Genomic DNA, 27,369 nt, shown 5'->3' with positions numbered 1-27,369 from the left:
GAATGTCATAATGCTGCAGTTCTGTTACAGAATTAGCATGCAATGAGGAACATGCATAATATTTGTTCTGTACAATGAGTATCAAGTTTGGAGTGTTTGTGTAAGATGCAGCATTAAAAAGAGGATGTGCAGCATAGAATGTCATTGTTTTCTCCTTGATCTCTACAGGTCCTGTTACTTCAAAACTGGTTCAGTTATTTGCCTGAATATGATCTCTTGGTACTCATCCTTAAAGCATCATGGGTTTATTCCCAAGGGCAGAAAACCTTTTCTTTACTGAAATTTGGCAAGTCACTTTCAAAAGAATGCAATTTTTCTGAGTCTGAAAACCTGATTTATTGCTGAATCCCCACAGAGGATATAGAAAGTGTCATATGTTATACAGTCTATGGTGTTTTTGTCTAGACAGAGTATTAGAGTAGGGTTGCAAAGATACTCAGAAACATCTGCAATTTTTAAATGCAAGAGGACTCTATTACTAAGTACCTTCTCAGCTGCCAGTTGCTTTTCACTGCATACTTGGGTTTTTTAATAAATATAAATGTCTGTAGTTGCTTCCTACTAAACAGCTTTGCCCTGTTTTCAACTACTCAGATCTATCACTAAGCAGATAATTGCCTTCATTGCTTGGGGTTTGCCCAGAACCAGAATCACTGTCTGCATCTGACGTAGAGCCTTTGGGATTCTTGGTCAAAAATCTTGGTGCAGAAAAAGGATGAAGACGTACGCAAATTTTCCTTCACAGAGGTCTGGAAATCAGTGGGTGGGTTTCAGTTTGCTGACAGCTATCCCAGAAGTCCCTGTAGGACATAACTCGGGAGAGAACAGAATTTCTTACCGTCATTGTGGTGGGTGCGTTCTTGGCCTCTTTCAATCCCCTGGTGTGAGCAGGACGAGACTCTGCTCAAGGTGAGGATCCTCACTCTCATGTCTGATGGAAACTGCTTTGAACTGGTACCATGTGGCCTGAAAAGACTCCTCTTTTCTTTCCCCTTTCCTGTACCACCCATTGTCCCCTAAGAGAGCTCTCTGACCATTTCACTTGAAGTGACCTGACCCTGACTCTCGCACTGAGGTGGCTGAAATGCTCACAGTGATGAGTCAGAGGAGAAAAGTATCAGTCAGACATGAAGAAGTCTGGGGACTTCTGCATCAGGTCCACTCTTACTGAGCTGACAAAGTTAATGCTGAATAGGCTATTTCCCTAAAAGAGGTTGATTTATATCCATCAAATATTCAGTTGCCATAGACCTCAGGTATGTTTGGATTAAACTTGTAAAACCAGTACTTCTTTGTGAGCATTGTGTTACTGAGAATGATATTTAAACTGTGCCATAAGGGACAAATTCATGTCCAGCATCCTGCCAGACTGAGGATTTTCCATTATACTGAGGTCATCCTGCTAACCTTCACTGGCTTCAAGGGAAAATAAGCTCATTTTAAACCACAGCAGTAATTAAATCTGCATGCTTACTTGACTGATTTAATGTTTAATTAAAGCAGAAGTATTGTGGCGGGGTAGTTGAAATAAATGACTGTCAACATTTGTAACGCTGACAGAATCTTTTTTTTTTCCTTGTTCTTTTTAGGTTTTAAAAATGCTTTTTAGTGTAGTATGTAGGTAAGCACTGAGAAATCCTTAGAACATCTAAACTAGCATGAAATTTTTGAACTGTGTTTTCTGAGGTTCAAATAAGAGCATAGAAGACTTTCATCAGATTAAGGTGCAGAGTACAAAAAAATCATGAATTTCACACCAAATCATTCATTGTAATTTTGTGTATACGTCTGTGTAACACTTGCTACCAGAATGAAGTTTCTCTGGTTAGGAAAATGTGAGACTGGTTTACAAAGAGCTTTGCAATTTTATGTGGGTAGAAATATTGAACTGTAGTCAGTCTATGAAAATGCACAAGTGAATTTGTGTTTTGCTTCGGCTTTTAAACTGGACATAGTAAACAAGTAGGGATTTTTGCTCATTGAATTGCAAATTATCTGTAAAACAGAAATCATTGCTTTCTGACACTGTACCAGTCTAGTTTGTTCAGAACCTCCTAGCTAATAATACACATGTGGCTCACAGGTTCACAGTTACTCACTGGCAGCTTTTAGTCTACTGGGACAGAACAAATACTGTATTCATTTACTGTTAAGGGATCGCTTGTTATAGGTCTTTGACACTTGCTGAAAGAGCTTTCTTGGCATTCTTGGACTCTTGACTTTCAATGCTTTTTCTTATTCATTACCTTTTTAATTACTCCCCAACCACCCTGATTTTTGTTGGAACAAGATATTGAACTAATTTACAGAAAGTGAAATATTTCTACAGAATTGAAAGATTCTACAGAAATTGAAAACAAAAGATTGTAAGAGAAAAATTACCCATTGAGTCATTGGCTTATGGAGACTTATAGTGAAGGAGTAAGGAACAAGTGTTCTCCTAGCAAAGTTCTCTTGTGCTTTTGAAAGTCTTCCATCTGATTAGAAATTTGCAAGATTTCTTGACATATGGAAAAAAATAAACACAGCAAGATTGAAGCTTTGAAGTTGAGATTGAAAAGGTGTTTGAAGTAAATAAATACTTTGTTTTGTTTAAAGTAATAATGAATTATTTGAGTGGGCAAAACCCACTAATATTGCCACTATTATAAGATCCTAAGGATGTAGGTTTAAATGAAAATAATAGTGAAATAATAAAAATAGTGGGTTGAGTTACATGGAGTTATATGGTGTGGGCCCCTGAAATGTCCCGCGCTTTGCTGAGGTGTGTCACTGGTCCTCTTTGAGTGCTAGTTGTGTTTTGGAAATTGCTGGGATCCCCATCCAGGGGTTCTGCATCTTCTGTTTGTTGTCACAGCATGGCATTTAGATACTTCCTTAGTTGATAGGAAGATTTTGTGTTGTCCTTCATTAAAGGCACTCCCAAATCAATAAATCACAATTGACTGCAGAGACTACCCTAGAAAATGAGGACACTGTGTGCTTCCTGCGTTAAGTCAAAATTTTTTTGGCAATTATTTTTCTAGACCAAGTAAAATATTGGCCCTTCCCCTCTCCCCCTACCTCTTAAGGGAGGAAATGTTCGTTATTTTTTCAAAATCAGTTGTAGAACTGGACATCCAAAATCATTAGTCACCCTTGAAATATTAGCACAATGCTTAAACCATAGTCAAATGAAATTCCAGGTTTGAGCTTGATCTAAGCTAACTGTGGCTGATAGCAGGCTCTGCCTCAAGGGATGACATGCTAATGCACTGCACCAGGGGCCAAGTGGCACTGGGCAGGCTGAACATTCTATGGAAAGTGTAGCACTACCAAGCATATGGTACATATGCATTAGAGCAACGCTCTCTTATTTTAAATGATAACATTTACACTACTCCCCGATGCTGTATTACTAAAAGCCATTAAAATAGCATTTTGGTTATGGCACCATTTGAGGTAAAAGCACCATGCTTTCAAGAATGACTGGTTTGAAAAATTTTAATTTTCAATTAAGCTTGAAAGGACAAAGTGCAAAATTAACTAACTTGCAATTAATTTCAGTAGTAATTATGTAAAAAATTCCAGGCATACAGAAGACGAGAAGCATGGCATAATTAGTTGTGGAGGTTTTTACTGCTGTAATTACAGTGATAAATATGTATGAGGCTGTTTGGGGAAGGGAAGCACAGCAAGCAATTGTATTTAATTAAACTTTTAGCTGGCTTAGTTATGGAGACTGCTCTTTGTTTTAATCCCTTCAAAACTGCAGTGACACTCCCAAGGCAGGGTAGTTACACCCCAGTGTGTGAAAATTGCATTTTAGGTTTTATTTTTCCTAGGTAGAGGTCTCCCAGGTCATCTGTCACTTTATGAATTACAGGTAACCACTATGTTCCAGTTTTACAGCTCTCGAAACTTTTGTGAAAAGCCCGATGAAAGCAAATTGCACAATTTGTTGTTTGTGTATTTAAAATATTCAAAGAGAAGGATGTAGAATTGCACAGGTGAGCATGATGCAGAGGAACCATCAAGCATAAGGTAAGAGTGACTGCTGAATAGTTATGTTAGGATCAGTCAGGCCTTCAGCATCCAGAGGTCCTTGTTTATGGGGTGCTTATCTACAGCAACAAAATTAGCTGAAAAATTAAAGCTGTTTGTAAAGGGAGCAAGGAGTCATGCAGACCAGTGTGTGTCTGTGGTTTGTTATGCATTTTTATTCAGTATTTTTTAGATACTTGATATGTTCCACTTAGACTAGAATCCAGTGTGATTTGGTCTTTTTCTTGCTTTTAATTTTCTTTCGTAACTTGAGTTTAGACACGTTTTTAAGCTGAGACATAGGCATATTAAATCAGCTTCCATCTTTAATGTGTGAACACTGTATATAGACAGCTTGTTAAAATACCACAGTGTGCTGGGGAGGACAGGACTGGGTTGCTCAAGGATAATTAAGTGCACCTTAAAAGTAAAGCAATAAAGCTGCCTCCTCTTTGATAGTAAAGAAAAAGTAAATAATTCATTAAAGTCTGTGTGTCTGGAGAGCAGGGTATGCTGATGGACGCTGAGAACTCCCAATTTCTGATCCTGGCTGACAAGGTTTATCTCTGCAACTTGAAGTGAATTGTTTTATTAATTTAAGTCTTGCTTTTTAGGTATGGAATAGGTTTACCTATCTTGTTGGATTACTGTAACATTTATGTGATTTGTCTTTAAATACTTAAAGGAATAGTGCTAAAAAATTACTATAGTTGGCCATTTGCATTTGTACTATAAAGGAGTAGTAGTAAATGGTTTTGTTTTTTTCCTCTTTTGAAGTAGATAAACTCTTAACCTTTGTTAAGAATGATTTTTAAAATCACAGCAGATGCTTGTGTGTGTGTGTGTGTAAATGGAAACGTCTCAGCTATTACAAATTATGCTCCCTAGAAACTTTTACCCAGCCCACACAGTCCCCTAGCTTTTGTTTAAATTTAGTCATGAAGCATCATTTTACCTATTTTCTCTTCTTCCTGAGAAGTGTTTCATTAAATTTGTCTTGTATCTTTTCCATTTTACCCTCATTCACCTTTAGTTCTGATCTGTCCAATAATCTAAGAATTAGTCACTGAGCTTATTTTTTTATAACCAGTGGCTATTATAAATACTTCAGTCATATCTCCTCTTAATAATATTTTCTCAATACTAAATAAAGCATGCTTTTTTCTCTCTTGATATTTCAGCCCTGTTTCCCCCATTCATCATCTTTGTTTCTCAGGCTGCACTCTCCATCAACCTAATTCTGTCTTCAAGTAAGCTGGCCAAAATAGGCTGCCAGTGTTCAAACATGGTTTCATTGGGGTTTTGCAGAATCATGCCATAATGCAGTTAATATCCTTTCCTTGTGATAAGCCAGTTTTCTATTAACCTTCTTTACCACTGCTATGCATTAGCTGAAGTTTCTGTCAATAAAGGTTCGTTCTCATGTGACACATTAGCTAATTCAGTGCCTTTTAAACTATGCTAAGCTGTACTAATCATTATTATTTGCCTCCAGTCTTTTCAGGCAGAACAAGAACTATAAGTATGCCACCAAAAATCTCTTCATTTGCCCTTGCATACAGTAATTATCTTGACATAGTGATTAATAATTATGATTCTTGCCTCTTAATACAAATTTTAAAATACATTTTTCTTTCTTGCATTGTGCACATGCTTTTCATATCAAGAATTGCACAATTCAGTATGACTAGTTTAGTCAGTCAGGCAGGGTCAAAGGGAAAATAAATGTTTCCACAATCTCTCTGGAAACAAAAAGCAAGACTACATCTTCAGCAAGAATAAAATCTGGCACTCTCACATTCATTAGGCTACATTTGTCGGTGCTGAATAAACAGCCTTTCATCAAGTGCAGCAATTTTCTCTGTTCTGTAATTAAAGATTTTTTTGCTTAATTTATTTATATGAAAACTTGCTGAAGTGAGACCAAAATTTTTATAATGCATATTTAAAAAAAAAAAGGTTCTGGATAAAGTCCCAGGTATTATGATATCTTGATTTACTGTCTGAAATGTTACACTAAGTCCATTCACAGGGTAAAGGTGTCCAAGTGTTCTCTGCACTCTAAAGGAGGGGATGAGCTCCTCCTTCCGTTCCGAATGCATGGCTAGCTTCTAAGGCTTACAGAATTTATTGATTTGTCAATGAAGTATGAACTCCTACTGAACTTGGGAGAATAATGGGATCATGTAACAAGTGATATAAAACTCCTTACAAGAGGGCCGCCATCCTCACTGTTAGAAGGTGTTTTTCGTCTTTTTTCTGTGTATCTGAAGACAGGTTTGGTGAAACAAACAGGTTTGTCAGCTCACCAGGAGAAATAACCCAAATTTAGGTTCTGTGAGGTGTTTTGGGTTATTTGATTGGCAGGGTTAAAGTGTTGTTATTTCTGACTGCAGGCCAGTGTATACATTCAGGGCTGTCAGAGGTCTCAGGGTATTTCCAAAGCGCAGCTAGACCATTGCTAGCTCAAGGGGATCTGTTCCAATGCTGCATTCTCCTTGCCACTTTCCAAGTTGCACCTCACACCAGAGCTACCCATGTAGGTAGTAAGTTACTGTGGTGCCTTCCCTTTGGAGGTGGTAAGTGGTTCAAATTCAACCTGGATTGTACATACTTTAAATTTATAGGATTTTTTTTTATATTCGTCAGAAAAACTTTGAGAAACTCTCCTGAGGTCTTACAGGAATGATAGTCCCTATGGAAAAACCATCAGAGTGGTCAGTGTAACTGGAAATCTAAAGGCATGGAGGCACATGGTGCTACTAGTGTTTATTCACTGACAGAGGTGACAGCTCTAATCAATTAGATGTGTGAAATAAAGCTGTGATTTCTCACATTAGTAATCTGGGACACTTCCCTGCAATGTTTGCAAGCCCTGCACTTACATTGTTAGAGCAGGCATGGTTTTGATTCTCATTAATTTCAAACTTCTGTGTTTAAACATATTAAAGGCTTCCCTGCAATGTTTTCTTCAGCCTAAACAATCCGTTCTTGGTAGTTAGTGTCTATGTGGGCATCTGATGATTTATGTTATTCTCCATCAAGCTCTGATTCACCTTTGCTCTTTTTTTTTAAGTGTGATGTCCTGAGCTGGATATATGCTTGAGCACACACCTTGCTAGAGCTAGGTTCTGTTGGGGTTGTATTTTTCACTGCCAGTGAACATGCTGTTCCCTGTTGACACCTGACTACATGTGATCCTGACCATTTCTGCTATTTTAAAATAATTTTTAATTTTGATCTCATCTAGCCGGTTGATGTGCATAACAGCAACCTGAATAAGCATTCTCTGTCATTCAGGTAATTACTGAACAGTTTCAGGTTCAGAGCAGAGCCTTTTGGACCCTCCTGAAAAGCTTTCAATTTTCTAATGAGTCACAGCAGCCACAGCCTTTGAATGTGTCCCTCCTACGCCCTATTTTCAATGTCATCTCTTCTGATCGAGTGAGATTTTTATCAGAGGGTGAAAAGCACATGTTTATCTTCTTCCTGGTGTTAATGCCTTCCAGATGCTTGTTAGTGTCCCATTTGTGTACACTAGCTTTCAAATGCAGCTTTTTTCTTTTTCTTCTCTTTGCCTCATTTGCTTCTCTGTTCTTTCTTCCTCCCTCTCCCTTTCTCTGGCATTTGACAGTCTGGGTCTTGTGATCAGGAAGGCCAAAAAGGGCAGTGCAATAGCTGCTTTCGCACCCAATTGCTGTCTTCTCTGCTGTTGTATTTTGCTCTTTTTTTCCCTGTTGTATGTATGTGCATATAATATTTAAGGGAATATTTAGAATTTGGTTTGCAGCCAGGTACAGTGTTTCTTAAGACCTTCCTGGAGGTGGAACCTGAACACAGTAAAGCTGCTGAGGCCACTGTTTGGCAGCAGTTTCTTGAGTTTACAAAGCTTGTGCCTGAAGGGAAACATCAGTTTGTATGTCAAACAAATGTAATGCAAAGTCAGGATAATTTTAAGGGGGAAAGCATCTCAGAATGTGACTTCACACAGGTGCATTGTCTGTTGGAGCCAAGCACTGAGCTAATCTTGGGTTGGACTGTGTGTCTACCCACATTGCTCAGTTGTTGTAGTATTTCCTCTCCCATCTCCTTTTGATTCCTAGAGCCAGAATGTGGCCTGCAGGCTCTTGCTGGAGTGGATTTGCTGCTGGTTTCTTCTGTGGCATCCTGGAGGCAGTCATTGAAGGGGCATTGAGTAGGTATGAATGAATGGCTGATGGAAAGGGATTAGGTGACCTGGAAGGTATTTTCTCTCTCTGCAGATTTGTTTCTTTTTTACTCGGGATCACAACCTGCTTGTGGTTTCTAGTCTCTCTCTGCAGATTTGTTTCTTTTTTTACTCGGGATCACAACCTGCTCGTGGTTTCTAGATTGTTAGTAGCTTCTTGAACAAGTGAAACTATGTGTACTGTGTATCTGGCAACGTCTCTTCTTCACAATTGTAGAAAATAAGTAGGATTGACAAAATTAATATGTAAAATAGGACATGGATGTTGTACTAATACTTTTTCAAAAATCAGAGCCATTAAAATACAGTTCTTGAGCGATTAGATTAAATTTATAAACTTACTCTACAATAGATTTAAATCACATTTAAGCAGTGTTTCTTGCCATGTATACCTGACTGCAGGCAGCATAAATCCTGCACTGCATTTCTTCAAGCCTTATTATCCTTCTTATGCTCCAGCCGTTCATAGCACTAATCAGCACCCAGGAAAAAGTTAATGTGCACATTCTAGCTGAGCACTGTGTCTCTTCTTGCAAGCCTCCAGAATAAACACTATAAAAATGCAATTCAGCTGTCCTGCGCAGCATCCCATGTTCAGCTTTTCCCAGACATTCTGTTGAAATAACATGCATTTTTTCCAGGCATATAGATCACTCAAAATAAATTGGTAACAGTTTTGCAATGGGTGTAATTTCTTTTCACAGTTGATAGATGATAAAAACACAAGCATTTCATCCACAAATTTTCATTTTAATTCATTTACTTTTTGTTTTTATTTGTTTGGTTTTTCTGCCTCCTAGATAGTCACATGATTCCTAGGAATATTAGTGGAGTATGTCATGGAAATGTGGATTCTAAACACTTAGGGAATAGGAAAGGCAAAGCCACCCACAGCCTTTGCTGAACCTGTTTTCCATCATACTTTTGGCTTAGAATTGTACTTGATGACCTTTCAAAATTAATCAAGGTAGGGCATGCCTTTGCTCTGGCAGGGAGCTGATAAAATGTCCAGGCTCTTACCTGGCTCAGAGCTCCAATTAACCTTTGCAGAAGACAGCACAGTGCACTTGCACAAGGGTTTTTGGTAGAAAATAGTATGCTTTAGTTAAAGAAGTGAAGATGGAGCTGATTACAGTTACAGAATCAAAGAATCACTAGAGTTGGAAGCAACCTCTTGAATGTCTCCAGAGAGAGATGCCATAATTTCCTTGGACAGCCAGTTCCAGTGCTCTCCCACCCTCAATGTAAAGGAATTCTTTTTCATGATGAGGTGGAACTTGTATTTTAGTGTCTGTCAATTACTCCTTAAATATTGGAGACTGAGTATGCTTGGGTCTTGCTGGTTGAATTTCACAGTTCTGTTGACTTCTCCATTAAAACATACTGTTTTAACTTTCAAGACTGTCCTATACTACTCACTAATGGTACACAAGAGATTATGCAGCAGCCAAAGACCCCAAACCTGGACTTTTTATGCAGTTGGAGAATACTGTGTGAGACTGGAATATCTCTTGCGAGATTGGAGGAAGGAGCAGGCTATGCTTTAGGATCAGTGGCTGTTATCTTCAACTTAGGCACCTTGTTTGAAATGGCATTAGAGCCTGGGAGGTGTGTAGTTGTCATGTGTCTCAGCAAGAGCACTGGAGCATGTTTATGCTATAAAGGTAATACTGGTTTTCTTTCTTTGAAGCAGATTCTTGATTTTTTTTTTATAAACTTGGTGTACCAAAGAGCCTTCTGGTGGGTGCAATTAGAGATTTTCCTTCTGCAGAGCAGGTTTAATTTAGTGCATGGAGGGGCCAATAGTAGTACAAGCCCTTAAAGCGTTCAGTGCCCCAGACTCTTCCTGAGTGGCATCTTCCTGTCCTAAAATGTTACAAGAATTCTATAGTAACTAATTTCATGGTAGCCTTGTTAATGGTGACTCCACATTTACAAACCAGAAAGAGGAGACTTACAGGACAAAGTTCTTCCTTTTTATGTTTTACCCCTGCTTTTGGGCCGGGTTTTTGTGGTGGCTATGATTTAATCAAAGTACACCACTATCCTGTCATGTGTCCAGGAACTGCTGCATAGATCAGTGCTGGAGTAATCCTAAATTACTTCTGAGTAACACTTTAATTTCCTCCTTGGGCTCCCTCCAGCTGCCAAGCCTGGACCTTTTGTTTCTGTGCTTTATGGCAGGTTTTGGCTTTGCAGGTTTTGACATTGCTGCCAAGTTAATTATAGAACTTTGGTTGCTATGACTACCGCTAAGTATTTCTTAGTTCTCCACTTATTTGCTCAGTTTGCTGCTTTTCTTTGTGTGTGTATGTGAAGTGCATGGAGTAATTATCCTGCCCTGCAGAAGATAAAAAAGGATGGCATGTGAGAGGTGAGGCTCTTGATCTTCAGGCTGACTCAGCTGCTCATTTAGAGCAGCTGCAAAGACTTGAAAGCACAGCTCTTGCAGCGTGTGGTCAGGATGAGGATTTAAGTCTGGGGAGGAAGGCACTGGTCATGCGCCCATTCTGGTGCACTGAATGAGACATGCTGGCACTGCTTCTAATTCTGCTGACTGCTACTGTCCTTAGGTTTATCTGTGTCTTGCTAGCTACTTTTATAACTATATATAGTTCCAAGTCTTACACTTAGCTTTACATTCTTGGGAGCAGTAACCATTGTTTTGCTCAGAGCCTCTAAAGTGCATTATGCAGAGAAATTCTGTTTCATTGCTCTGAGCTGAAGTTGCTATGCTAATACCAATAGTGATGTAAATATATATATATATATATATGTACAGCTAACAACTGCTTCATATCAAGAGGTCCTGCTGTGTTTGTGCAGGCAAGGTCATGACTGTCTTTCCAGTCATCTGAAAGAATAGGTAAAGACAGAGCGTCCACTGGTATTTAAGACTTTTGACTGATATTTGAAACACTTAGACTTTTTAGGAAAATGTAGTTCTTGTCAGTATGAAACAGCTTTGGAGAATGTCCTGAGAATGTGGGAACATCACTATCTAGTTTTCAGGTGGGGCTAGCCAGGCAGAGATGGAGAAAATTACCTGATGGGCAACTTCAAGAGCTGGGAATAGATCCACCCTTTGCTCCAGCTTCTTGGATGAAGGGCTGTTCTGTTTGCTGTGGTTCTGGGCTGTGAGCATTTGGGACACTTGTGATTAGCAGGGAGTTAAACACAGGATAACCTTGGTGCCATTTGAAGCCATGACATCTGTGCAGATGCCTGTTGTCTGTCTGTGAATCCATAATTTATAGACATACCTGCAAGGAGCTTCATCCTGGTGCCTTCCCAGAAATCTTACCCATTTACCAAGTAACTGTTAAGCAAAAATGTAGTCATATTGTATTCCTTTGGCCAACTCCCATAGGTAAGACCTGTTTAGTATGTGTAACACTTCCATTAGTGAATCTCTGTTCTGTGCCTGAAACAGAGAAGCCATAGCAGGGCAAAAGCATGCTTTGAATGCAGTTGAAAACAAATCCTTGTCTCTGGTGTCTATGGGAACTGTGAAGCTGTTCAGGAGGGGAGTAGTGGTAACCTAGCAGGAGGCTTCGTGAGGTCAAGGTGCTGCGTTGTCTGAGAGAGATCTTGTTTGTAACACTGAGAAGGGCAATAGGGAAAAAAGATAAGTCAGTTAGAAAAACATCACTAGAATTAAGAACATTCTGAGAGTTAGTGCACAAAAATCTATGAAAGACTTGTTTTAGTGGCACATAAAATCATCAAGGATGAAAAATTTAATAAGAGTTTTGAGAGACTTAGCTGGATGCCCTAAGAACTCTAAACACAGAAAGTAAATAATGTGCAGAGGCTCTGCCTGTCTGCATTTGATTTTTGTTCTTTAACCTTCCAAGCTCTGTATTTTAACCAGTTGGAATTTAAATGTGTGGTTACAGTAGCATCTTTGTTGGAGATGGACCGTGACTCGTGCTCATTAAGGCTACAGATGTCTGTTCAGATTATGTATTTCAAAAGCTTTTTCTCCAATGAACTGTGAAAAGCCAGGCTTGAGCAGAGGATTGTGAAAGATAAAATAATAGCCTCTCATCCCTATGTCTGGCAGACTTAATGCAGTTACTCTCAGATATTTTTTAAACTTTGAGGCAGCAAATTTGTTCACAGTCAATAAAATAGACCTCTAAGCACAACCTGCTATGTTTCCTTTATCAGTATTTTCCTAAATTATTCACAAGGCTTTTTACACTCCAGAAATCTCTAATCTGTGAATTTGGCATTTCCCAGATCCTGGGGTTTAATAGGCATAAGTGGCATTGATAAACTGTTTATATGTTGCATGATAGAAAATGGATCTTCTTAAGGGGGGAAAAAAAAGGCACAAAATAGTAAATACTCCATGAATTTAAATGAAATTTGTTTGCTTACTCACTCTTTTTCATGCATTTGCACTTAGTAGCAGAGCAGACAGAACTTTCTAAACCTACCTGGATAATGCCTGCTTCTCCTGGGAGACGATAACTGAATTACCAAGAAATTCAGTTAAATGACTTCTGTGATGTGTAAACATTTGCTGAAAGTTATTAGAGCAGAGCTAAAGAGTCATGGATTTTGTTTCCTTAAGTAGTCGTGCATGTCCTACAGACAGTTTTCAGGTGCTCTCTTTATCTCACCTTCTCCCTTTTGCATTGAGTACCAAATGGATAGAGGTTCATCAGGCAGTCTCAGCTCAGTACCCCTCATTCCCTTCCAAATCTCTGAATATGCACCAGGCTCTACAAAAAAAAACCAGAATGTTATCAAGGAATTCTAAAAAGTTACTTATTTCAACATGATCAGGTACATAGGAAGACAAAGCAAAAACTTGATGCAAAAGTCTCCTGCATGCAAAACTGTCTCATAGTTCTCTACTATGTTTTGTTTTAGCTGTGCCATAGAGCAATTTGCTTGTCAAAGCGTTACTTTGGGAGACCATTAAGGGCAGTTCACCTCTCTAGGACTGCAAGCCAAGCAGTGTTGATAGGCTCAGGTAATGTTACTTTCATCTTTTGCAGGCTTGGATTTACTGGCCCTGCTAGAAAAGAGAGATTAGGTACACGTTGGTCTTTTGTGGAATAAATTATATCACAGCCAAAGTGAAGTGGCGCTGGACTTCACTTGTGAGTGTGGATTGCTAAGGGACCTTAAGGTTATGTCTTCCTGGCCCAGAAAAGCCGCCAATGAGGTAAGAGTGATGTTGTTTTTGTGGTGAAAAAAGATTTAGTTTCAATGGTAGCTGAAGCTTCCTGGTTAGAACTCAATCTCAGGTACAGTGTGTTCCTGGACAGGTATAAAGACTATGCATGTCTAGGGAGCTGGATTCTTTGTGTGGGGAGGGTGTCTCTATGCAAATCCTCAACTCTGCCTGGGGTGTCAGAAAGAGCACTTGACAAATGAACCAGATTCTTTCCTCTTCACAGGATATATCTGTACTCCTCTGTGCTGCTTCATGTTGGACACACAGGGGCTAGAATTAGCTGAACTGATGGAGATGCTAATTCCAGTCCCAAATGCAATATTGCTGTGTTGGCTGGTTCAAAGTTTGCACCAGACAGCACTGTTCAGAACAGCACCCTAATAGCTCTGCTTCTTGTTCAGAGACCTCTACACAGATCTGTAGGCATGCCCTTAGATTTCTGGGTTTCAGAAAGACAATTAATTAAATGGAAATATGAGACACAGATCTAAACACCCAAAAAGGAATAGAGTTACTGGTAAATAAATGTTTCATTAGCCACAGTAATCCCAAATCTCCAAAACAGTGTGTTAGCTGCAAAGTTATCCCAAATCTCTGCAAAATATGTCTGTGGTTGTTGTATGAAAAGGACTGTAAAATCAGATAAGAGATGTTTTGTTTCACACTGTTCTGAAGCTGGTCATCAGATCCCTTCTGACTTTTGACAAAGCAGTTTTCCTGCAGCAGTCTAGTTAACTTGTTTGGATTTATAGAACTGGTTCTTGTAGGACCTAGAAGATGCTTTCCTAAACAGGTGGATGACCTTAAAAGTTTGGGAAAAAAAGTTGATGGATGATTCACTTCTCATTTTTCTCCCCTTTTTAGTAAGATGGAGATTATACAGAGAAGAGACTGTGCTGCTGCAGAATGACCCCATGGTAACTAATTAGGTCTCATCAGGTCTGCAAAGGCATCCTGTTTTCAGCCTTATGCCAATGTACTGTAACCAGTGAGCCAAGTTGAGTGAGAGTCTTATGGTATTTTACTGGGATGTCATAATAGATTTACTTTCCTTGCACTTGCTGCAGGTAGAAGTATTCATCCACGGGCCAGTCCTTGCAAATAAACTTCTTGATGCTTGCATAAAAATGATCTGCTTGTCATTATATTCCCTGCACTGGCCCTTGTCTGTGACGCATGACATGAATTCATTTCTCAGCTGTTGAATTTAGGGAGTGTATTAAAGGAGCCAGAGTAATATGTGATGAGCTGTAATTAAAATTACTAATGCATGTCAATTCCTTTCCTTTCTTCTGTTCTCATTTACATTCCTCATGCAGACTTGATTCACTTTGCCGAGTGAGCCAGAGACCAAATGTTGACTGGAAACAGTGATTTCTGCTTTCTCTAGCGTAGTTGCACAGGGAAATAAAGTTAGCAAAGATCCTCCCTGAGGTGTTACACTAAGTATCAGGAAAAGTCTGGCTTGCATCTGTCCTGCAAAGCTTTGGTCTGTGGTTGTAGTGGCATCATCAGTGGAACAGCTCTATCTGAGTGGTAGTTTTCATAGTTGGTAGCAGGATCAGTAATCACAAAATGGCTTGGGTTGGAATGAACCATAAAGACCTTCTCATTCCAGCCGCCCTGCTGTGAGCAGGGAAACCTTTCACTAGACCAGGTTTGCTCAGAGCCCCATCCAGCCTGGCCTTGAGCACTTCTAGGGATGGGGCATCCACAGCTTCTCTGAGCAACCTGTTCCAGTCCCTCACTACTCTCATAATGAAAAAATCAAGTTTTCTTTGTTCTGTTACAGTCTTTTTTTCCTATCTCATCTCTTCTTATGAAAGTATCTATGCTTTAAAATGGAGGTGTTTAAAGGTTTAGCCATTTTATGTTGTATTGTCTTACTGACAAATGCAGAAGCTGTTTTTAGTGATGCTGGAAATTATGGTTTGGTGTTTAACCATGGAAGTGAACTACCAAAATGAAATATTGAAAGAGATACCTAAAGCATCTTGGATGGAAACAGTGGGCGCTTGAGTAAAGATCTTCCATTATGCTGGGCACAGTCAGTGTATATTTCATTAACTGTTGTTAGAGAAATATGTTAGTGGCTCTGTTGCAATTCTGAATGGCTGAAAAGCAGTTTTGCTTGATAAGGAAAAGAAAGGAAAATCACATGCCAAGACTTAACTGTGCCAGCCTTCTGCAGTAGGAAATTAAGAATTTGGATAGATCATGCTCTTCTAATTGTGTGGATTTGAGGTTCTGTTTGTTTAGTTTGGTTTGGTTTTTACTCAGTCTCATATTTTTCTTGAGGTAGATGAATGTCAGAATAGCCTGTTTGAGGCTATAAGGAATTACAGGCTGCACAGAAAGAGAAATTCCTGCCCAAAAATATATTGCTCAATGGCTGCACGACTTTGTGGATGTGGGGCTTAAATGGTGTCAGGAGAATGTAAAGTAAAAAAAAAAAAACCACCCAAAAATGTTGCGTCTTCTATATGTCTGATTCTAGTGAGCTTTGCCAGGTGTAGCTAAAGTATTGTGGTTATGGCTCGGATCTGGGTGTCTCACCTCTGGAAACCAAAGCTGTGACTGTTAGGGATGGGGGAGATACACACTGTAGCAGAAAGCATGAGCATTATAATGGGAGTATTTTCCTCTTTCTCAGCTTGTTTCTCCATAGTAGTTTACGTGCTGGCACTACTGTGGGTGAGGATGGACTGAGGGATACTTTACCATCTCCAATTTGCATGCATGTGCTTTTAATGAGCTCATTTTTCACAATCTGAAGGAAAAGGGAAAACTTTCTTAGCAGAAAACACAGCCTAGGCCAAAAGCAGTTTTATATTGAAACCAATCTCAGGCTTCCTTTTCCTTTTGTCTTGCAGAGGCAGGGAGCGGCCAGGATTATGTGACTTCTGAAAACCAGCTGCTTTACTACCCGAGCATTACCTACGCCATCATTGGCAGCTCTGTCATTTTTGTGCTCGTGGTGGCCTTCCTGGCCTTGGTGCTGCACCACCAGCGCAAGCGCAACAATCTGATGACGCTGCCGGTGCACCGCCTGCAGCACCCCGTGCTGCTGTCCCGCCTGGTGGTCCTCGACCACCCGCACCACTGCAGCGTCACCTACAATGTCAACAACGGCATCCAGTACATGGCCAGCCAACCCTACCCCAGGCCAGGGGAGCTGGACTCCCCGCCGTCCTACTCAGAGGCCGTGCTCGACCAAAGGTATGTACAGAAGCTGGTTGTGGCCTCCCCAAAGCATCCCTCTGCTGGTTGCAGCTCTGGTAACCTGTGCGGCTGCTACCCACTTACTGCTGCTTTTGACAGAAGTCCAGTGCTGCGCTTCTGTCACCTGCACAGGGTCAAGTTTCAATAAATCTGAGCTCATTCTGTGTATGAAAAATTCATGGTCCTCAGGTCTGTTTACTGTTACTGGTATTAAAAGGGATTTGAGGCAAACTCAAGTCTCTTAGCACATATTGGTAGTAAGATTTTAAGAATGGCAGGAGAATGTATCACTTGTCTAGTAGTGATAACCTGTGCCAGTCTGGAATCAAAATGTGAAAACTGAATTTGGAGTTTCACCAAAAAAAACCCAGGTAAGTTGTAGGTCATAGCACTGAAAAAATACAGCCCTGTTCATTTATGATAACAATATAAAGATGAGAGCGTTCTTCAATTCTTTTATAAAGAACTGTATCATTCTTCTGCTCTGCATTGCTTTACTTTTTACCAAGAGAAGAAAAAAACAGAACTCTGGAATGGAAAGGACTCTTCCTAATTTAAATAACTGAAAGTGCTTTGAAGTTTGGTGTGGGTGTGGCTTGTATGTGATGCTTTTGTAGTTATGTAGTTACGACACTGGTTTTATTTGTAGATAACTGACCTTCATTTTAACCTCTGTCTGTAAAGTCTTTCCAAACAAAACTTGTAAGCAGACATCACCTGTACCTAAAAAGGATAATAATACAAACTTTAACAATTCAGATTGTTCACTATTACCCTGTTGGTATTTACAGTACAAACTGTGGGATTTAAGAATAATTGTAAATTCCTATTCTTTTCTGCTTTTGGCTGCAGGTCCCTTGTCTTAATGTTGACTTTCATAATAATGATATTTTCATTATTAAGGACAACTAAATGAGCAGGTGTCCAGATTGTAATCACTTCTCACCTGGGCTGATAAAACCATCAGCAATTTTGGAGCTGATTGCTCCCAGTGCCTGTTACCAATCTGCTCAACCCTTACTTGCTTGCTATCAGAACAGTCTTCCTGAATGCAGTGCTCATCTTGCCTGTGCCTACTTAACAGTTGTTCTGCGTGTGATCTCATGACAGCCAAAGTGATTTGTCAGTGTGGAAAATTCAGTTTGTTATTTATTTGTAGATTGTAAGCCATTAATCTCTGTCACTTAGTGGAAATTTCCTTGGAGCTTTCTTCTGCTCGCATCATCATCTATAGGTGTAAATCCACCACTTAATGTGACTTCTTTTAGTGTTTTCTCTGGAGTAAATGTTAAACAGAAAAGTTTTTTACCTCTTGTACATCTGTCTTTGAGCCAGCTTTGTTGGAAGTTCATAGCCATCTAACTCAGCATGTGGATTGTTAAATTGATTGATTGTAATTACTGTATTGCACCTTGGCCAGAAATCTTGCTTCCCAGTGGTGGTGTGGATATTTTGAAATTACCTGAATAATGTGAGCAGGTCTGAGATTTCTTGATATGTGTCATAATTGAAAAGCTAAGAAATACTGTTTGTTTTTTCATCATTGGAATACCATGTACTATCTTCTGTTCCACTGTTTTCAGTAACTTCTTACTCTGTTGTGTGTCTTACAGCAGACCACCTTGGTTTGACCTTCCTCCACCACCTTACTATTCTGAATCTGAATCCCCTAATCAGGCAGACCTTCCTCCTTACTGCTCTCGGTCGGGAAGCTTGGCCAGCACAGACAGCCCCGTGGCAGAAAGTCCTGTGGGCACATCTGACAACTGGACAGGAGACGTCCATGGCAGCGTGGATGGGCACAGAACTCTGCTGGAGAGGACGGTAGATCAGAGTGATCCTCTGGTCAGCCACACTGCTGAAAGAGAAGTGTAACTGCTCTAGTAACAGAACTGTAACAGAGTTCTGCTCTAGTTCTGCTGAGAGTTCTGTAACTGCTCTAGTAGTTGAGATGGCCAGAAGGCATTTACTGTGTCTGTGTGGATTAATCTGCTGTGGCTAATAGGTTTCAGGGGAACGTGTACCTGAATGATGACTTGCTTTGAGTTCACACTGAGTTAATATTTGAATTCCACATTTTGGGCTCATCGAAGGCAGAGCAAGGAGAGCTAAACGTAGAGTCACATCAGCTCTCCACAGTATTTCTGTGAGCAAGTTCTGGTTCAGAAAACTAAGAGAAACATCAGTGCTTTGTCAAAAGAACTGATGTGCTGTATTTATTGGACTGTTTACTGTGTATGAATGTATATATGTGTGTGTATAATATTTACAGAAGTTGCGCAGGAGAACTGTGCCAGAAAGACTCTTGTTTTCAGACTGCCTTCTATCCTCTCAACGTGGGAGCTGTTTCTTCTTACTGTCTGGTGCCAACTGGTGGTCACTGAAGCACATGAGAGGCACTCATGCTGCTTGGAGGTCTGGTGCCCAATGCCAGTCTCCTGTCAGTGCCCAAACTGCAGAAAATCTCCTATTGGCCCATCTCTGCGTGGCCTGGAACGTTCTCACTGTGAAGGAGGTTTAAGTTTGTGAGGATGCAACAGCTCTAAGTCAGGTTTTTTTTCCCCAGATGCCAGTATCTAGGCCAAATTTGCATGGGTTGTCTCAGCAACACCACAAGGGTTGGTTTGTCTGTCAAATGTCAAGGCTGAGTACAGAGGCACTGAAGCTTCTCAAAACAACAGGGCAGGGCTTCTTTTCCTGTGTGGCATAACATTACTCCATGTATTCCCTTTTAAAAAAAACCCACAACTGAACAACAAAACAAACCCCCAAATTGTTCCAGCAAAAGTTTCAACACCAAAACTGCTATAAGGCAAACACCCAGCACAGAAAGCTTTAATGTAGCTTGCTATATTAGTAGTTTGCTATATTTGTAAAACACCTGAAAGTAGGTCATGCAGTGAAAGGTGTGGGCTTGGCATCCCATCTACAGCATGTGTGTGAACAGGCATGGATACCTACCTGTGTGTAGGTATGTACAGAGTGTATCACTTGGGTTTAGTTCTGCTATACCACAAGAACTCTAATGTTAAAGTTTTGTTTTTGATAAGCTCATTGGTTTTCACAGGGTTTGCATTATTCACATTCATTTGGTTGAAATTGTAACTTCTGCAGCAGAACAATTTATATCTGCTCTGTCATAAGTCTTGTAATGGTCTCCTGTCAAATGTGTTTCAGTGCACCTTGTTGAATCACCATGTGAAAGCACCTCTGAGGTTAAAGGTATTTAGAGAGGCAAGAGGGAAGAAGCTGTGAATTTAAATGCCACTGCAGTGCTGTACTTGTGCTCAGTGTACAGAAAGCAGTGCAGTGTCTTCCTCTTGTCTGGAGGGAAATTTGCCTTGAAAAATTATTTGTGTTTGTTTATCCCACATTTCCCACTCTTTCTATGTAAAAAAGAATAGTGTCATTAAACAGACTTTGCTGTTTAAAGGAAGTGAAGGAAGCTGACTGCCCATATCTTCTGCTTTCTTCCTCCCCATCTTTGTAAGGTAGATTCTTTTGTCCAAAGGTTATATGCTCAGAGCCCAAGAATTTGGAGTGTCGGTGAGGCAACAACTCAAGTTCAGTCTCAATTCTTACAAATACACCTGATTTTTCAGGGAGGGAGTTAGGGTGTTGTTTATTGGGTTGGTGGTTTTTTGGTTTTTTTTTTTTCACTTCCAGCTTTGGAGTCTGTTGCCACAGTATGCAAGAGGCAGGGACCAGATAGATTTACAAGCACAGGTCATTCCAGGACTGAGGACATGGTGGGGAGTCCTGGAGAATTCTAATGCTGATGGGCTAGGCTGACTTTGGAAGCAGATTAGGGGCAGCTTTCATTACAGGCTTAGGCAGCCTGTGGTGAAGTGCATTGGTGAAGATGCTCCTAAGTCCTTGCAAAGTAATGTACAAGAGTGGCTCAGATTTCATCCTTGCTGAGAACTCAAGCAATGTAATTATGCTGTCCTGCACAAAGCGGGATTTAGCTTTATTACTGACTGACCAAGGTCATAGGCAGGCTGTTGTCATTGCACAGAGCAGACAGCTATTCTTTATTTTACAGGTAGATCAGCCTCAAGTATGTGAATGAGTTAATAGTACAGATGGGTGCAGGGACATCTCCAGTGGACCCTGCTGTCCCTCTTGCCTTTCAATGAGGTTCTGCTTGGCCTCTGTAAGAGAGGTGTGTTATGCTGTATCAGAATTAACCTTAATGGTTTTCTGTTACAGTTTTATAAACTTTATATTCGCCTTGAAAACACACTATTGAAGAGTTTGCAGTAGTTTCATTGTAATTAGGTATCTTTTTTATTTTAAAGTTGCCTAAAGCTGTATTAGTGAAACTAAATCTTTGTGTCCACTACCCCTCAAACAAGCCTTCCACAGGGGATTGCATTTCACCATGTGTATTCTAAGATACCAGAGGGTGTGCAGCCCAAATACTGTGTACCAATGGCATCTGAAAAACGTTGCCTCACATTGCTAAGAAGTAGGAAAAGAGTGAATATAGTCTGTTTCTTCTGTCTTGTGTCAGTCACTGTCATATATGTACATATATATATTAAAAAAAGAGATACTCTTTCAGGATGTATATATTCACGTAACTTTTGCATTAAGATAATCCATTTGGACTTTACCAAAAAAGAAGAAAAAACGTTCTTAATGGTGTCATGTTTTCCCTTCCAGCTAAGGGTGTATAGGAAACTTTATATAGGAATTGTCTAGTTTTTGAGAACACAACTTAAAAGGAGATTGTGCCTTTCTGTTTGAATGTTGATTGGAAAAGCTGTTACCTGCATTTCTAGGTGTTATATATCATTGTCTAGAGATCCAGAAAGAGCAACAAGTCTTGTCTTCCTCTTCTTTGTTACTTATGGGGACCGCTGAACTTTAGAGACTGCAGCACTTCAGTGTTTTGTTCCAAAATTTGTGCTAAAACTTGGGGTGGCTTATCTTACTCCAGTGTTCTGGTTTGTAGAACAGGTTTGCTAGGCTGGTTTCTTTGAAATTGCTGAAATCACACAGAAATTGTTTATGGTGTATCACTTCTAGTGTGTTAATACAGCATTACGCTGCATTATTCAGTGGGATCTTTGGGAAACGTGCTGATGAAATTAAATATTTCATTGAAAATCCTGCAGCTTGTAGGGCTGAAGTTAAATGTTCATCCAATACCATGTGGTAGGGTTTCTTTTCGGTAGCAGGTAAAATTGGAATTGATCATCCTATTGTTTGCAATTGTTCTTAACCTTTTAGTTTGATGTTAGTCATCCAAGAGCTTTCCTTTCTACTTAATATTTAAACAAATGGATGTTATTTCAAAGACTTATTCTTACAAAAGTAAATTCAATTAAAGTTCTCTTCAAGAGCCAAATTCTGTTTCCACATCTGTACTGAGTGGTGACCACTGTATTGAGTAGTTCTCAGTGCAGCTATTAATATATTTGAACAAAAGAGTTTGAAGAAATGATTACTTGAAGTAAATGAAGGCATGTTGGAAAGGTCATTTAAATACAAACAAATAAAATTCAGGAGCTTCAACTGTAACCTCTGCTGAAATCAGCATGCTGTGTATTTAAAATGAAGCCATTAGTGATTCTGCTTGATAGTAATCTGAAGTTCCTTGTAAGGCAAACTGCCATTTACCTCTCTGGTATTTGAAATGGAAAACTAGCACTGATGCTTTTAAAAGACAGTCTGTGAATAATTTTCTTGGCTCTTGTCTGCAGTGACATATACAAAAACACTGACTGCATTGCAATTTTTAAATAACTGCGTTTCTTCTTCCTCTACTTTTAAGCCAAATCAGTTTTATTTACACCACTTCACTTTGATACAGCTAATAGGGCCCTTGTGATAGATTTAGAAACTGAGTGGAGGAAAGAGATGACTCTCACTTTAATTAATGCTGCAGCTTGTTAATCTTGTGCTCTTTCCTTTTAGACATCGTAGCAAAGACAAATGGTTTTAGTAGATAAGGAAAACTATTAACGATGAAAAGGATGGAGGGACACTGATTCTGATTTTTAATGAATATTTAAAATTGTATAAATGAAGAAAAAATTGAATGCTGTGTTTTTCATGTGGTGATCAAATGACAAGTACTGTTTTTAACTGTTGCTTATTGGAAGCTACTTTGCATATAATGTCTGGAACTAAAATTGTAAGGCAAGGGCTTTTCTTGCAGTTCTTACTAGATCTGCAGTATTTTTTTTATTAACATAAGGTTATATTATACCCATGGACTAAAATATGGACTGCAGGAAGAATTTCAATACTGTGCTGGCTTCTGCCTGAATGTATCCCAGTACAGGACCGTGGCCTTCATTTGTCTTTTTATTCTTTCTTTGAGGGGTTTTGTCAACTTGAAATGGAGACATTACTTAAATGCTTTAAAAGAGGTTGTATGTTGAAAGCCAGCCTTGTCTTTAAACTTTTGTAAACTGGAAATCTTCAAAAATGTATTCTGTATTCCTGAATAAAATTGGTGTTTTAATACTGTTCACAAGTGGGCATGTCCCCTGTCTCATAAAGTCTCAGTTGTTCTGGTTTTATAGCCTCCTACATGAGGCTTCTTACCATTTCTTTTACATTCCATGTTAAGTTTTGTTAATTTTTTGTGGGTTTAAATATATTTTTTAAATGAAATTATATTGGAAATCACATGTACCTATGTGTATAAAAATCTACTGATCCGTATTTATACAAATGAAAATTTCTTAATGTTATAATTTCTCATTTTGCAGTCCTGTTTGTGCTGTCAAAGAAGAGGTGTCAGAACCAGTTTTTTGTCTGCTTTGTTGCGAAGCTCTAGAGGCTGCAGCAGAGGTTGTGCTCTGAGCTGGCTGCTATGTGTGGATTTACCAGCAGAGCTCAGGGGCTGTCAACATTGGCCTCTACCTCCCACTTTCTGCCTGCCACTTCCCACCCCTCGTGTGCCCAGCACAATGTTCCTGTTTATCTCCAGGTCTGGGATCCACGTGCCGGGTGTGTGAGCCAGGTTGGAATGCGGATGCTCCGTGGAGGCAGCGTGTCTGCCTGTGGTCCTGAGTCAGGGCTCTGCCACTGACAGATGCCCCGTGCAGGCACCACCACTGTCAGGGGAACCATCCAGACCCACAAAGTCCTGTCACTCAAAGGATTACTGCAAGAAGTACCCCAATGTTATAAAGTTATTTTCCCGGACTAAGGAGAACTAATTCAAATGTTATGTCTAAATTGTTGAATCTCTGTAAGTATACAGAAGTTGACATATTCCACTTCAGTGATTCTTTTCCTCTTGCTAACTTCACAAAGGCATGCCAGTTTTATTGTTATCCTCATTAATTAAATCACATGCCCTGACTCAGATTCTCAGATGGAAATCTTTGTTTGGTGCTGGCAAACTGCCCCAAAATAGCTGTGGCTCCAGAATTCACACCAGCAGCACAAGGGAGATGGAACTGTTGAGGCTGCCACAATGGGCTCTCTGCAGGAGAGGGAATACTGGGCTCTCAGGGCTGACTTATTCAGTCACACCCAACAAAAGCTTTGCTTGAGAAATGTTGATAATAAATACCATAGTCTCCAGCTAAGCTCCCTAATTAATCTTTTTTATTCTCTCTGCTTTGATTTATTTAAAGATCCTTATTTTTACACCTTAAAGATTAAATAGGCAGCAGTGATTTTTGAGTGCAACATCTTTTCTTGCTGGTTTGCAACCAGTCTGTTAATCAGTCAGCCTTAGTTATCTGTTGGAGAGAGAACTAAGCAGCTTTTCACTGCTTGGGGAACTGTAGTGCAAAATGATGTGCTGTTATTAATTGAAGCAAAGACATCTTCATGTGGAAATTCACAGTTCTTTGCTTTTCAAAGCAAAGTTGAGGATATGCATATTGCATAAAGCACTTTGGAAAAGTACTGGATGGATCTCTCTAGGGAATTAACTTTTCTGTTTATCTGCCAAACACACTGTGAATAGATAAACTGAAACATGATTCTCTGTTCCCCAAAATCGCAGTAGTATTCCTTACAGCCTTATTGCAGGGACCACTGAAGAAGAAGATGTAGAGAGTTTTGGGGCTGATCTGACCGTTAGCATTTCTATGGGAATGGGGACAAAGTGTTTCAGTAGGTGCAGTTGCTTTGATGCTGGATACTGTGCAGAAGACCTCCATTCACTGAGAATTGATTTGAGACCATCACTTCCTATGTGCTTCCCAACAACCACTGTACAGGTGGCTTTTCTTTTTTTTTTTCCTAGTCTCTTACCTAAGGTTAATTCCTGTCAGTTACCCTGAGGTAAAACCTTTCATCTGTCATTATTAGATACCACAGCCTGTATCCCCTTCAGATTTAAACCACTGTCATTTTTCAGCGCTCAAAAGTACAATAACCTTCACCTGTGCAGGAACAACAGGAGTAACAGCTCAGCTTCACCCAAACCTCTCACTTCTCCAGGAGTACCCTGGCAGCATCATTTTGACTGAATGAATCTGAGTCTCTTACATTTATTTGCAACACCTGCTGTTTCCTTGACAGATGCGGGTCCTGTAGTGGCACAGTGATGAAGAAGTATGATGTTGTGTTTGACAGAGTAGATTTTTCTTCTCATTTGTTGGTGACAGAGTTATTTCAGAAAATGCTTCAAATGCTTCTTGCCCAATGCTGCATCCAAAGCAGCATCTATCTTGCAGAGGTGTGGGGCAAGGGGAGGACAATTAAGGTTGGCTGTTTAATGTGTATGTATATATATATATATATATATAACTGCTTGGAAGATTTCTTATGTGTTCCAGCTCTTGTACCTGAATAAGAAATATTTAAGTGCTGCACAATAAGTGAATTTGCAGACTAAGGAAGTATGGTTGATACTTGGCTGCTCTTTTGCTAATTTCTGTTTGCTCAAATATGATGCATAGTCAAGAGCAAAAATTCTTCATGCCTCTGTTGCTGTATTTATTGTTCTCCCTTGGCAATCTGTGCAGAGCAGAGGAGTTAGCAGAACCAATGAATTACCTGAAGTGGATTTGGAGAGTGCTTTGCTTCAGAAGTAAAGGAGCTGGCTTACATATCCACTTGCAAGGTGTCATGTTAGATACGCTGGTTAAGACATGAATTACATAAAATAAAATCGTACCTGAGCTTCTATAGGAAAAAAAAAAAGGCAGCAAACCTGTGAATCTGAGAGATGCAGCAGATCTTCATCAGCAAGGCCAGTCTAGGAGCTGGCTGCAGGTCAGGGTTAGAAATTCCTGCACTGTGACCCTTTGTGAAGCTGCAATGCAGCACTCAGAGGAAAAACCAATGGTTGTTTCAAGTTTGGCAGCATGAGTTAGTCTCTCTAGTATCTGATACCTGAAATATGTGAAAATCATTCTAGACCAATTGTCAGCTTCCTTCAGGAAGCTACATGGAAATCATTTGGCTGCTTTGTTTGCATCATGTTTCTCAAGCAACTAACCACTCTCTCTTCCTTTGTATCCATTGCAGGGATGGGAGGAAGATTTGCACTGTTTAAGTAGGGACAACTGAGACAGGGAGAGACATCAAAATGATTTTCAGGAATAACAGAAGCTACATCTTCCAAGATCCAGCTTCCTGACCGCTGGATAGTGTTGTCTAATCCATGTATTTGAAATCTTTTAAATCAATTCCATTTAACAGAAGATTTCTTGCAGATTTATGGAGAAAAAAAAAAGAGGTAAGTCTGGAGATGCAGGTAACTGTTTTAAGTTCTTTTTCTTTTTATGAAAATTTATGTAGTGATCAAAAAAACATGAACAAATGTTTGAATTCCTTATTTTCTTCTATCTTTCAGGTATTTGTTAGCCCTGTTATTTCTGCAGACTCATTGAAACAGTTACTCTGTATAGCTCTTCACATGGAGGAGGATTTTGCTCTAGAATAAGATTCCAGGATAGGTCTTAACCTGGAGTAGATATTTCTGTAGGTTTCCACAAAGGAAGGTTGCAGCTTAACAAATATATGGACTCCAGAAGGGAGCTGGGGGGTGTACTGGAAATGGTTTGATGTAAATAATGCTGGTTTAAAGATGCACACTGGAATTACAGTGTGTGGAGGGAGGACCACAGGTATTACAGGCCCTGAGGGAACACTTTGTCAGGTGGCTGGTACTGACATTTTCTGCTTTATGGAACAGGGGAAAGGAGGGGGAGGAGGTGGGAGGGAGAAATGTCATTTTGACCCTGAGTTTATAGGTAGCCCAAAGAGATACAAGGAACTACAGAGAGAAGAGTGTGACCTGGCTGCCTTTCATGCTGACATTTGAAAAATTAGCTCAAGATAGGGCTTTGAAGGGTAATATTATTAAAAAAATAAAAGAAGTCCCCACTTCCTTTTCTTGATACTGATTTCAAGAATGAGATGGCTAACGTGGGCGAGAGTGATTCAAAATGATTTTTGGATGGCTTTTTTTTCCTTCCTTTGAAAATTTAGGTGAAGTTAATTATGGAATGGCAGTAGCATCCTAACTAAAGTGAGTGCTTTCATCTCACCTCCTGCTTTTAAAATAGATGCACTCTTATCTCTGCTTTGAGAAAGGGGGTGTGGGGGGAGGGCACCCTGGTGCTCTTGCAGCCTGACAGTCACCAGATGAATGAAATGCCTTAGAAGACCTGAGGCCATTAAAACCTGCCAGCAAAGATATTAAGAGCCTGCCAATGTGCTGATAGCATGTTTTGTGTTAATCTGATGAAGTAAGCAGAGGAGCTGTTCCTAG

The 27,369-nt window shown here is 39.8% G+C and overlaps 1 protein-coding gene across 1 annotated transcript in view; it reads left to right on the top strand.

The window, feature by feature from the left end:
• The window catches only part of LDLRAD3 (low density lipoprotein receptor class A domain containing 3), a 54,727-nt gene extending 31,575 nt beyond the window's left edge, over positions 1-23,152 (top strand). The window contains exons 4-5 of the mRNA XM_031055811.1: positions 16,319-16,664; positions 18,281-23,152. Coding sequence (XP_030911671.1) covers positions 16,319-16,664; positions 18,281-18,542 — 608 coding nt within the window. The 3' untranslated portion in view covers positions 18,543-23,152. The remainder of the gene's footprint in view (positions 1-16,318; positions 16,665-18,280) is intronic.
• Positions 23,153-27,369: the final 4,217 nt, after the last annotated feature.

The sequence above is a fragment of the Geospiza fortis genome, unplaced genomic scaffold (genome assembly GCF_000277835.1).
Source record: "Geospiza fortis unplaced genomic scaffold, GeoFor_1.0 scaffold66, whole genome shotgun sequence".
Lineage (NCBI taxonomy): Eukaryota > Metazoa > Chordata > Aves > Passeriformes > Thraupidae > Geospiza > Geospiza fortis.
This window is presented reverse-complemented; position numbering and strand designations above follow the sequence as displayed.